At 37.3% G+C, this 13,732-nt stretch overlaps 1 protein-coding gene across 1 annotated transcript in view; it reads right to left on the reverse strand.

The window, feature by feature from the left end:
• Positions 1-10,229: 10,229 nt before the first annotated feature.
• The window catches only part of tnc (tenectin), an 85,844-nt gene continuing 82,341 nt past the window's right edge, over positions 10,230-13,732 (reverse strand). The window contains exon 12 of the mRNA XM_068226043.1: positions 10,230-11,461. Coding sequence (XP_068082144.1) covers positions 11,362-11,461 — 100 coding nt within the window. The 3' untranslated portion in view covers positions 10,230-11,361. The remainder of the gene's footprint in view (positions 11,462-13,732) is intronic.

The raw sequence follows: 13,732 nt of genomic DNA on the forward strand, positions 1-13,732 counted from the left end.
TTCTTCTGTCATTTTGAAGTTATTCGCGATCATGAATAATAAACAATCGGCTTTTAGCAACGGCTGGTGTACAACGGCTGGTAAAGCTCCATGCGGTACTGGATCGTGACGTCACAGCGCGCCGCTTACGTCAGAGGCCGTTTCACTCGCCTTGCGGAAAGCCACTATTAAATATTTTTTTAATGGTAGAAAACAAGGCAACATACCACAATGTAATACGTTTACGTACTATTTCATTGGTGTACTTTTCAAAAAAAATATTTTTGAAAATGATGCATGTTCCCAATTGGTCTTACCTCCTTTTTTACCCACGGTTAAGTTGATTTACCCACCCCCCCGCCCCCCAAAAAAGAAGGCATGTTTCTTTATGTTTAAAGGAGATTCCAAATAACAATGTTCACGTGTGTTACCTTCATTTTTGAGATATAAGTATTCCCATTAAAATAATTCACTTTTTTTCCACTTACTTTCACCCCCCCCCCCCCCTTAAGTGAATTTTCCGGCAAAAATATTTGTTTCTTTAATAGTAAAGGATCTTCTAAATACTGATTATCTTCAGTTTTTGAGATATGTGTCCTCTTGAAATGAATTCAACTCTTTTCACACCCGCCCCCAATGATGATTCCTCCCCCCTCCCCAAAAACGGGTCGTTTTATTTTTAGAGAAGATCTAATTACCAATTTTCACATCTGTAACAACTTTAGTTTTTATTAGATGTAAGTATCCTCATACAATTAATTCAATTAATTTTTCAATTTTTTCACCTCCCCCTCCCTTCATTGGATTTTCCGAGAATCCTGTTTCTTTACATTAACAGGAGATTCCAAATGCCAGTTTTTACGTCTGTAACATTTAACGTTTCTAAGATATAATGTAGATATATTCTTTCTAAAAATCACCTCAAGTTTTCACTCCTGTTTAACCCCCATTGATTAGATTTTCCAAAAACAAAAAAAAAATATTTGTGTGTTTTTAAAGGAGATCCCATATACTAATTGTTAGGTCTGTAATGTCTTCAGTTTCTGAGATATAAGTATCCTCATTAAAGACATTCAACCCCTTACTCACACTCTTCACCCCCCCCCCCCCCCTATTGGGATTTACAGAAAACAAAAAAATACGTGTTCTTTTATTTTTAAAAGAGATTCTAAGTATCAATTTTTACATCTATAAACTTTTAAAGTTTTGAGATATAGATACACTTATTTTTAAAATTCACCCCCCTTTCAACCCTCCACTATTTGGATTTTCCAGAAACAAAATGTATATCTTTCTTCATTTTTAAAGGAGATCCCAAATACCTTTTTTCAGGTCTGTAATATCTTCAGTTTCTGAAATATAAGTATCCTCGTTAAAGGCATTCAACCCATTTTTCCACTCCTTTTCACCCCTCCTATTGGGATTTTCCGAAAACAAAATAATACATGTTTCTTTACTTTTAAAGAAGATTCTAAATACCAATTTCTACGTCTGTAAACTTTTTCAGTTTCGAGATATAGGTAAAATCATTTTAAAATTTCATCCCCCCTTTTCACCCCCTATTATTAGGAATTTCCAAATACAAAAAAATACGTATTCCTTTATTGTGAAAGTAAGTTCCAAATTTAAATTTTCATGACTGTAACATCTTCAGTTTTTGAGATATAAGTTTCCTCATAAAAGGTGTTCATACACTTCCCCCTCCTGTCCACCCCCTTCATGGGATTTTCTGAAAACAAAAAAATACGTGTTTAATTATTTTTAAAGGAGATTCCAAATACCAATTTTTATTACTCTAAACCTTTAAGTTTTTGAGATATAGATATCCTCATTTTAAAAATTAACCCCCCTTTTCACCCCCTTAGCGATGGAATATCCAAGAATCCTCCTTTAGCGAGCACCTATATGTTAATATGAATGTATCCCCAAAATTTCATTTCTCTATGTCCAGTAGTTTCCACTCGGCGATAATGAATCAGTCAGTCAGTCAGTCAGTCAGTCAGTCAGGACAAGTTATTTTATATATATAGATTTCTTGTGCTACCTATGGATCTTCTCAACAAACGAAGTTATACAGCAGTTCACGTCTTTGTCACTTGATATCATGAAAACTTTGTACAATTGGTAAGAAAATTAATGGAAACAGTAAATGTGTTTTTCTCAGAATATAGTTTTCTTAGTAGCAATAGTCAATAATTAATATCTTTTAAAGTATTACACCTAGAAATATGAACTCTTTCTTTTAGAATGCACAGTCTTTTATGCCAATTTTAGAAGCACAATAATCTCAAAAATGAGAATTCCGACTTGAGGTCCCTTTCTGCATAAGGGGTCACGTATTATGATCATTCTACCTTTAAAAGCTCCACTCAAGCTTCTTCATCTACTAATGTTATTCCACACTATTTCTCCACTGACAGCTTGAACATCCTGCTTGGTCAAGCAGCTGGTTTCCTTACTCTCAAGTCTCCCCAGCACAAAGTTTGCAACATTTTCCTAACACTACTCTTTTGTCATAACCATGTGAAGAAATCTGTAACTTTTATTTACAACCTCATTAATGTGATTACCACAATGAAGATCTTTCCTTATAATAACACCTACATACCTACAGTCATCCTTGTAAGATGCAGTAATTAAAACTGACAGAACTTTTTCTCTTGGTGAAACTTAGAACCGGACTTTTCATTCTGTTTACCATCAAACTATTGCCCGCCTGGTGGCTCTGATCATTAAGGCTCACGCCTTATACATGATCTGACACCACGGTTAGGCAGTTCTAGCCCCGTTGGTCGAAAAAAATTCACCATCATAATGTTGGCCGACAGGGTATGAAAGTTGTGTATAAAACTCCTTATCGCTAGATTGCATGCAAAAAAACCTGGATTCAGTTCCAAACCTCTCATATGCAGTGAGGACACATGATGCTGCTGATGGTGATTTGTCTCTCAGATGGGGGCATAAAGCTTTGAGCAGACCCCTTTTCCTGCTTTAACAATATATCACATCGTTCATTTCATCTCATTAACTCCTCTGATGAGGTTGATATCTGGAAGGGCATCTAGTCATAAAAATTCGCCACAAAGATTCATAACAATATTGATTTAAAAAATCTCATGTGTTCCACATTTTTCATTACAAATACAATGTTGTCTGATGTTTTTTACAACATATCTTTAATTACAGAACTAGTTTCGACATTCATGGCGCCATCATTAGCTGCATAACATGTGAAGAGAAACTATGCGATACAACAATATGCAACAACATAACTCATCACCTTGAGATGTGATTTTTGTACTATTTTAAAATTTTGACTCTTAAGTGTTATCTTGTTGTAAACTAGAGATTTTTAAACTAAACATAAAATTAGAATAGGATACCAAGGAGTTAATTGTTATTGATATGTTGTTACATATTGATGTATCGCCAAGTTTCTCTTCTCTTGTTATGCAGCTGATGATGGCATCATGAACGCCGAAACTAGTTCTGTAATTAAAGATATGTTGTAAAGCACATCATACAACATTGTATTTGTATTGAAAAAGGTGGAACCTATAAGATTTTTTAAATCAATTGTTATCTCAGTTCAATACAGGCATATAAAAATTAAGTTCCTTATGTTAAACGAAGATTCATCTCACTTCATACCTGACCCCATAGAGAAATTAACCTGAATAGCCTACATGCAACACATGTTAAGCTGACTGGCCTGTAACTATGGATTTATATTTATCACCCTTTTCCTTGTACACTGGAGCTACTACAGTAACTCTCTATTTATTTGGTATAGCTCCTTCACGCAAATAGTAATCATATGTACATACATACCATTATAGCATTGTCTGCTGTCCATCTCACAGCATTGTTGAGGATTTTCTGCAGTTGCTCACAATCCTTTAACTTATTTACAATTCTATATGGTATAAAATCTGTAATTCTAGTTCTTTATTCATTTCATATATATAAGAAAACATAAAGGTCCAATAATGCTGCCCTGCAGGACCCTCTTTTTATTTATGAAAAGATCAGATAATACTTCATGTACTCTAATTCTCTGAGCTCAATTTTCTAGACTTTAGTTACTCATTCTACCACTCTTTTGTCTAGTCCAATAGCTCTCATTTTCATCAGCTGTCTCCCATGATCTACCATGTCAAAAGCCTTGGATAGATAAATAGTGATACGGTCCATTTGGCCTCCTGAATCTAAAATTTATGTTGTATGTTGCTGGAATCCTACAAGTTCAAGCCTCACTACAATAACCTTTCTGAAAATCAAAATGCCTTCTATCAAAACAAGTTAGTAATTTGGCAAAGGTGTCTAATATTATCAGAAAGAATACTTTCCCATAGTTTACATGAAACATATGCTAAGCTGACAGGCCTGCAACTATGGATTTATATTTATCACCCTTTCCCTTGTATACTGGGGCTACAACAGCAGCTCTCCAATTATTTGGTGTGGTATAACTCCTTCATGCAAATAATAATCAAATAAAATTTCAGATACTGCACTCTATCCCAACCCATTGCCTGTAATATATCTCTAGAAATCTTATAAATTCCAGCTGCTTTTCTATCTTTCAACATTTGTATTCTTTTTAAAATAATGTTTTATCATAGGTAAACTTCAGTACTTTGCCAGTATTTATAACCTCCTCTACCTGAATGTTTTCCTTATATCCATATATATATTTTTTTTTTTCAATTTCCGTTATGTCGCACTGACATAGATAGGCCTTATGGTGACAGTGTGATAGGAAAGGCCGAAGAGAGGAAAGGAAGTGGCCATGGCCTTAAATTAGATACAGCCCCAGCATTTGCCTGGTGTGAAAATGGGAAACCATGGAAAATCATCTTCAGGGCTGCCGACAGTGGGGTTCAAACCGACTATCTCCCAGATGCAAGTTAACAGCTGTGCACCCCTAACCGCACGTGCAACTCGACTGGTCCATTTATCTTTACATACTGCCGAGTAAATACTCTACCTTCTGTAAGTCCTCACATACGAGGATTGGGGCAAAAGTCATGACAACTATTTCTTTTCTTGTAGATATGTGAACGGATCACAAACGTATATGTGTCGTGTGGAAGTTCTGCAGGCATAGTGTGTATGCAGAACAACAGATGGCTCTGTGATAGCTGGTAGTAGCTGTGAAATCAGTCAGTTGGTGAGTGTCGTGCGAGATCGAAGTAACCCATGTTGAGCAGCGCGCTTACATCAGAATAGCCGTTATCCGAGGGAGAAATGCGATGGAATGTCACAGTGGATTAGAGGAAGCCCTTGGGAATAATGCCTTACCATACCGTACAGTAGCACGGTGGGTAGGAAAGTTTCAGCAAGGACGTGTGTCAACCAGTGATGAGCAATGTTCGGGACGATCTGTTAGTGTGTGGACCGACGTGACACGTGCCGTCATCGAACAGCTCCTGAATGAGGACAGACGGTGGATGCTACTGGAGTTAGAGAGGGCAAGTGGCATCGAGAAATGCACCGTCCACAGGGTATTGCGTAATTAGCTGCAACTGAGCAAAATCGCATTGCGGTGGGTACCGCATGCACTGACGGAAGTTCAAAGATGGGTGCGCTATGCAATATGCTTCGACCACCTTGCACGCTGGCAACAGGACGGCGATCAATTCTTGTCACGAATAATCGCCATCAATGAATTTTAGGCCAGGGCATACGAACCAGAACTGAAACATCAGTCCGCGGAGTGGCGATATGCTGGATCACCAAGAAGGGAGAAGGTCTGTCAGAATCTTTCCCCAGTCAAATTGATGGTGATCGTCACGTGTGACGTCAGGGGTGTCATTGTTTGTCACTTTGTTCCACATGGCAGAACAGTGACCGTACAGTACTACAGGGACGTCCTGGTGCGACAGGTACGACGTGGCGTTCGGGAGAAACGTCCGGATCTTGTGGACAGTGCAATAATCCTGCATGATAATACAAAACCACATAAGGCAGAGTGTGTAGGGCAGATGTTGGGGATGGGAAAAATTAGAGCACCCACCGTACTCTCCCGACATTTCGCCCTGTGACTTTGATCTCATTCGAAAGATTAAGGAACCACTACGTGGTAGGTGGTTTGCAACACGAGAGGACATTTCTAATGCTGTGCGCCAACAGTTGACCTGATTCACACATGGTGCGGCAAATGCTGAGGCAGATGGTATTCAGCGCCTCCCACATCGTTGGCAGCATGCGGTGTCAGTAGCAGGCAAATACTTTGAGGGTCTTAAGGCCCAGGTTTGTCATGTCAACCTTATGTGTACTCTGTTGTCATTCTTTTGCACTGGGAAGGCCATATTGCCTTGTATACTACCGTAATAAATTAGTGTGTTATGATATTTCAGTGATATTCATTGTGCACGCATGTAGTTAACACCTTGTCCTTTTGTCTGTATATGTCACATTTTCCAACCAGACTGGTATCTTCAAGAAAAAAAAAATAGTTGTCATGACTTTTCCCCCAACCCTCGTATACACTCCTTGGAACCTGTTTCTGCATTGAAATACTTATACATACACTTCTTTCTTTCCCTAAAATTCACATATTATTGCCATCATGTTATTCTTAGCTGACTTGTTTGTTAATGTCATTTTCCTCGTAATTTTCTTCTCTCTCTTTACTTCCACAACCATTCCTAACTCTTATTTCTTTTTAACCTGCAACTCTTTCTTTATCTCTCTATTACTTTGTCATAGTAGAGTCTTTCCCATAACCTTTAAAGGTACACACCTATTTTCACACTCCTCAACAACTTCTTTAAACCCATCCCATAGGCTGTTTACATTTTTTAAAACCACTTTCCACTGATCATGATTACATTTTAAAAACTCCCCCATGCCTGTCTTATCAACCATTTTGTAATGTCTAATAGTCCTACTTTTACAATCTTCCTTTCTATCACATTTATTTTTAACTACAACAAAAAAAAAAAATCCTTTGTAATCACATATACCATCTATCATTTTAATTTCTCTATAGAGCTCATCGAGTTTTTTCAGCACCATGTCTAGAATTTTTCCCTACTAGTTGGTTCTGTCACTTTCTGATTCTGCGGTCCTTCCCAGATTAACATATTTAATATTTTTTGTTTATGCTTTCTCTCATTTGCATTATCTTTCCAGTTATCATTTAGTAAATTTAGAACACCTGCTACAATAACGTTCCTTTATGTGTTTTTCCCCATATAGCTGATTGTCCTATCAAATAATTATGTGTCAACATCACCCTTTTCAGATCATTACACCCCAAAACCACCAAGTTACCTGTTATCTTCATAGATGTGCTATACACCTAGAACTTCATGTTTCTCATCCTTAACTTTTTCGTAGATTACAAATTCATCTTTCACCAGTATGAATACTGCCCTTCCAACTGAGCACTTCTTGAGCTCCTTGAGAAAATGTCTGCATTCATGCAGCCATGATTCAACTCCTATTACAATATCTGGTAAATACATACCTATTAAAGGACTTAATTTTATTCCTTTCTTTACAATACTTCTACAGTTTAATGCTAACAACTTTATGTGATCCTTACTGGACTTTAACCTCCCTATGTGTTCATCACTGCTCCCTACTCCAGTCAGTTACCTGAATGCACCTCCCTATAACTCTCCAACTTATACATACCTTTGCAGTTCGAGTGAAGACCATCTGAGGTCCCTATCTCCTACCCACCAATTAGAATCAATCTCACTCCCAACTTCCCCACATAGAGTTATCCCTCATTATAGTGCTATCGTTTTTTTGGAGCATTTGTTGGCGTAATAAAGTGCGTGGCATTAAATCAAGGTCTCTATTTTAAAAACAGTAAACTGAATAACTTAATCATCTACATAGTAAAAATGAAATGGGTATGGCTTTTAGTGCCAGGAGTGTCCGAGGACAAGTTTGGCTTGCCAGGTGCAGGTCTTTTGATTTGACACCCATAGGTGACCTACGCATCGTGATGAGGATGAAATTATAATGAAGACGACACATACACCCAGCCCCAGTGCCAACGGAATTAACCAATGTTGGTTAAAATTCCCGACTCTGTTGGCAATCGAACCCAGGACCCCTGTGACCAAAGGCCAGTACGTTTACCATTTAGCCATGGAGCCAGACATCTACGTTGTGATATACCAGTACCGTATAGCAATTTTCTGGAATAGTATCAATCAACATGTAATATTAAAATGTCTGTTGTTTGCTTTGCTGGCCCTGCAGTGTGGGGGTAGCATGTCTGCCTCTTACCCTGAGGCCCCGGGTTTGATTCCCGGCCAGGTCAGAGATTTTAACCTGCATCTGAGGGCTGGTTCGAGGTCCACTAAGCCTACGTGATTACAATATTGAGGAACTATCTGATGGTGAGATGGTGGCCCCAGTCTAGAAAGCCAAGAATAACGGCCGAAATGATCCGTTGTGCTGACCGCACGAAACCACGTAATCTGCAGGCCTTCAGGCTGAGCAGCGATCGGTTGGTAGGCCATGACCCTTCGGGGCTGTTGCGCCATGGGGCTTAGTTTAGTTTTCTGTTATTTTGCATTAAGTTTGTACAATCTCGTGATTGTGTCGCATGATAATTTAATTTAATAACCACATGCTCAGTACAGTACATTGATTCAGTACAGTACATTGATTCAAGTCTGAAAATGATGTCTGTGGAATATAGTATCTGATACACAGTAGAGCACTGTACTTGTACTTCAAATCCTTTTGAAAAATGAATCAATTTTATGTTGCACTTCATGGCATTCTCAGTGAGCTAAAATAAATGAATGATTGGCAATGAGGTGGTCATATGATTCCTTCAAGAGAGAATTCTGTTCAAAATAACCATGCAAGCAGTTTACACATGCTTCAGCTTTTTTAAGTGATCTTTTTATGCACTAGCTCACGTATTTCACTTTCATCTTCACTGTTACTGGAACTTTCTGCTGACTTTACTAAGTCGTTAATTTCATCAGTGGAACGTTCCTGGAACACAGGTTCTGCTTGGTCTATTACCATGAGCTTTCCTGCTGTGATAGTTGCCCCATCTGGTATGTTAGGAAGAAGATTGGTTTCTCTTTTCTTATTCTGCTATTTGTTGTAAGTTGCACTGAAACAGGTCTTTTGGCAATGATGCAATATTATAGGACTAGGACTGAGGAAGAAACAAATTTGGCTTTAATTACGGTACACCCTGGTGTAAAAATGGGAAGGCACAGGAAACAATCTTCAGTGCTGCCGACAGTGGGATTCAAACCCACTACCTCCTGAATATAAGCTCATGGGTACATGACCCAAACCACACAGCCAACTCGCTTGGTTTCAAGGGTTTTCTCTAAAGCTTGGATTGATTGGTCTTTTTCATATCCATCAGCCCCTGTAATGATTCCAGTGTGGGACCAGCATTTCATTTATTTATCATAGAAACTGCACACTTGGACTGAAGATCAAAACAGGTCGAAACGTGCTACGGTCAAGCTCTTTATCTTCAAATTGCTTTGTCCAGGCTTGCAAAGCTTTTCTGGGAAACAGTCCATTATGGCACGCTTTAAGAAAATTTCCTTCTATGGGGAGACCATTCAGTCCCAGAGCAGGTAAATCTCCAGTGCACATTCCTCAAGATAACGAGCTACAGGTAATGAAGGTCAGTAGCACACCCAGTCTGCTGACACTCCTGAACGATCAGATAAGAGCCTGTCAGCAGTGGTGCATGGTAGTAGGAGTGATATTATATCGAGGTAGTTACTATACTATTTCCGTAAGGAATACCCATTCGTTGCCTGAACCCATTTAATGGCCTCATTTAAATCCCCAATCACCTTCCAATGACCACAAATCAAATACAAGCCCAAGAAGACACTTGCTGTTAGGGCTATATGTTACGCTATAAAGGTTTAAGTGAAACTGGACAATATTTTTGTAGATGTAGTGATTTATATTATATTGTACCAGAGTTTAAAGGTGAAGTGAGTGCAAATGGATGAAACTAGTTTTTGGTAGTTTTTCCAGAATAATGCATTGAGTTGTATCACATTGAACTGAAATGCCACCAAGATAGAGGAAGGGAAATATAGATAGAAAGCATAGATTCTGTAAGTTACCTTACCTTATAAGCATCTCTAATTTAATCTCTTAATTCACCAGTCAAATGAAAGGGTAAAAATGCAGTCAATCTGGAAATTGTGGATATTGTGGATCATGGTAAAATATTCTGTACACAGAATACAAATAAAATAACATTATGACATAAAAATGTTTATTTGTAAAAAATGACTCTAAATTCTTTCATACACTTTCTTAACATACATTAGTTAGAAAAGATTTGATTTTATAGTACAAAATTGAAAAACAATATAAATTTGTTTATTCCAAAAAAAACAGAAAGTTTATCAATTTTGTTAAAAATCATTTTAGTTATAGAAGAGTCATATAATTACATATATATATAATATAAATACTAAAAAATACTAGAATTGTATCTATATGACCTCGGACATAAATGTACATATTTTCCCAGCCTAATGTTCAAGTGGTAGAAATTCAAACATCAGTGTTTGTTTCAATAGAAATATATGTATAAAAAGAAGCAGAACCAGTACTGCGCATTTCTACCAATCAAACGACTTAGGCACATCATTCACAAATCTGGAGCTTTGGGATGAGGCAAAGGAAATTAAAATAATGTATCTCAAACATCACAATACACCACTTTCATAATTATAAATAAGGTATAGTTGTCGGAAAATGCAAAAGCATCAGTCTACTATTATTTTTTGTGTCCTCCCAAATACAGCATTTGTGATAAATAGAGAAATAAAGAAAGGATACAAAACATGACGTGCCAAATCCAACTCATTCAGCCTTCAACCCACTTGTAATTTGGCCACAGAATAGCAGTTATATTCAACAGGTATATAGGAAAATGTGTCCATGGAAATGACTAAAATGCCAGACCATATATTAATACACATCGTAGATAAATAATTTAAAATTCATTAGTAGGAAAAGTATCAGTCTGTAATTTCAAGGTTTATAGTGACCTCAAATATGCACTTTGTTCGAGAAAAGAGTGCAAAATAGCCTAGTGATATTAATGCACTTTGTTTCAGTCTTACCTGTCTTAAAACTTGCATACAAAATAGCCATACAAATCTTAAAACAGAGTCTAGGGTTGAGGCCTAGAGGAAAGGCACAATCATGACAAGTTTCACATTGTTCTTGCTTCCTCCTTTTTGTCCCGTCATTTTGGCACCCTTGTAATATAATCAGAACAAAATGTTCTTACAATGTTCATGTGTTACTGTCTGATGCAACACATTTGATTGTATATTTCTTCCTGTCAGCAGGAAATCACTGGTTGAGCACATTGGTTGAATCCATTTAACACCGCCTTCATCTTCGTCTGCTTGCAGCTGCCATAATCATTTTTCTTAGCATTGGTTCTGGGCTACATTCTTTAGGATCACATTTCATTTGGCCATCTCCACCACATCTGGAAAAGACAATGAGTAAAATCAGAATAGCTCATTTCATCTATCTGGAAATTCAGAATATGTAAGAAATATTCAACATCATCTAACATAACACTGCCATCATAGCAACCTTTCTTCTTAATATATATTGTATACAGGGTGAATCACTTAAAAACTTCTACCCCAAATATTTCTGAAATGGCTGGTGCTACTGAAGTGCTGTTTACACAGAAATTAAGTGTAACCGAGGGTTCATAATTGTAGCATATACACAGAATTTAATGGTTATTGGAATGTGTAATATTTTACAAAGTTATATTTTTCAAATGGAACAATGCCTATCGACAATAACAAAATGAAACTAGGGTAAATTAGAATGTTAATGTGATTTTTTCTGAACTCTAGTACATGTAGTTTACAAGCTATTAAAGTTTGGAAATTGTAAATACCAACAGCTCTCTGCTCTATTTATATGTTTAGTTACAAGGCTACCTATAATGTTCTTATGTTTGTTTTCTTTACAGTACACTAACTGCATTGCGACTTCATTGTCAGTTACTTTGCGATAGTTCAAGTGCAAGATGGTTTTTAACAATGCTGAAAATGCCATGTTAATAGTGCATGGATACGGGAAGAATGCTGTTCATTATTTTACTCTGTATGTGGTACGATATCCCAGTAGATGTCACCCATCTCAACAATTATGTGTGAACCTCTTCAAACAATTATGTGAAACTGGAAGTGTAACTTCTAGAAAATGTAACAAAACAAACAAGTAATTGGAGAAGAGGATGACATTAATGATTCCTGAAATGTTCTTTTTGGAATCTGTTTCTGTCTTAACACTGCATTAGGCATGTCCTAAAAGTAGCATCAGTGCTCACATCATATCAGTCCGCCTACACAACCCCTATATAATTTGTGGAAGATAGAAACCAATATAAAATGCCTTTAATGTTTATTTACAACATATCCATTAAAATATTGAGAATGAACACTGGCATTTTTGAAACAATTAAACTAATCATCTTGTTCTTTTCACAGTCTTCAAGATCCTGAGATCGTAATGTTACTGATTAGTCAAACAACTCACTGAACACAATGCAGTTTTACAAATCATCTCCATCTTCAAGCACTAGCACAAACAATAATGAGCTAATTCACAGCAAATCAAACTCGTTAAAGGTAAATATGAATACTTTTCAAATTTACTCGCTTCGTATCTGCAAGATAAAGCTGGCAGCAGCTTGTGAAATTTGTATTGCATAAAGGTCACAACACTAGTGGATGTCACCTCTTTGGAGACAGGAAGCCAGGAGAGGAGAGGGGCTTCTAGCCTCAAGCAAGTTCACGTTACAGCAAATAATCACCACCGTGTATCTATCAAATTACACGCAACTAATTCTGTGTTAAAGTACCTTCCATTTTCACTAAAATGTGTATGACTGACAATAATGCGTGCCATCATATTATCCTGAGCTGACATCTTCCTAGTAAGTCCCTTCAATTTCTCTTTACTTCCACAATGATTTCTAACTGTTTCTTTCTAACCTGTCAATGAACAATCAATCGCTACTGAACTGCATTTAGGGCAGTCACCCAGGTAGCAGACTGCCTATCTGTTGTTTTCCTACCCTTTTCTTAAATGACTGCAAAGAAATTGGAAATTTATTGAACATCTCCGTGCAACAGGCTTCGGCAGCTGGCATAATTCCTATCCTCACCGCTAGATGGGGGCTTCATTCATTCCATTCCTGACCCGGTCGAATGACTGGAAACAGGCTATAGATTTTCATTCATTGAACATCTCCCTTGGTAAATTATTCCAATCTCTAACTCCCCTTCCTATAAACAAATATTTGACCCAATCTGTCCTCTTGAATTCCAACTTTATCTTCATATTGTGATCTTTCCTACTTTTAAAGACACCACTCAAACTTATTCGTCTACTAATGTCATTCCATACCATCTCTCCACTGACAGCTCGGAACATACCACTTAAAAAAAAAAATGCTATTTGTTTGGGGCGTTGACCTAGAAAGATCTTTTGCCCCTACTTGAACCTGTGTGTATTTAGAAATTGCGTAAGTGTTGAATGTGAGGAAAAGAATGTTAAGGACGACACAAACACCCAGTCCACAGGCCAGGGATATTAATCATTTACAATTAAAAACCCCCTGTCCCGGCCGGAAATCGACAGGCAGATGCGTTGCCCCCTACACCACGGGGCCGGGCAACATACCACTTACATTAAACCAATAAATGTAAATTTCTACCTTTTTGATAATTAT

Source organism: Anabrus simplex, chromosome 2 (genome assembly GCF_040414725.1).
Source record: "Anabrus simplex isolate iqAnaSimp1 chromosome 2, ASM4041472v1, whole genome shotgun sequence".
NCBI lineage: Eukaryota > Metazoa > Arthropoda > Insecta > Orthoptera > Tettigoniidae > Anabrus > Anabrus simplex.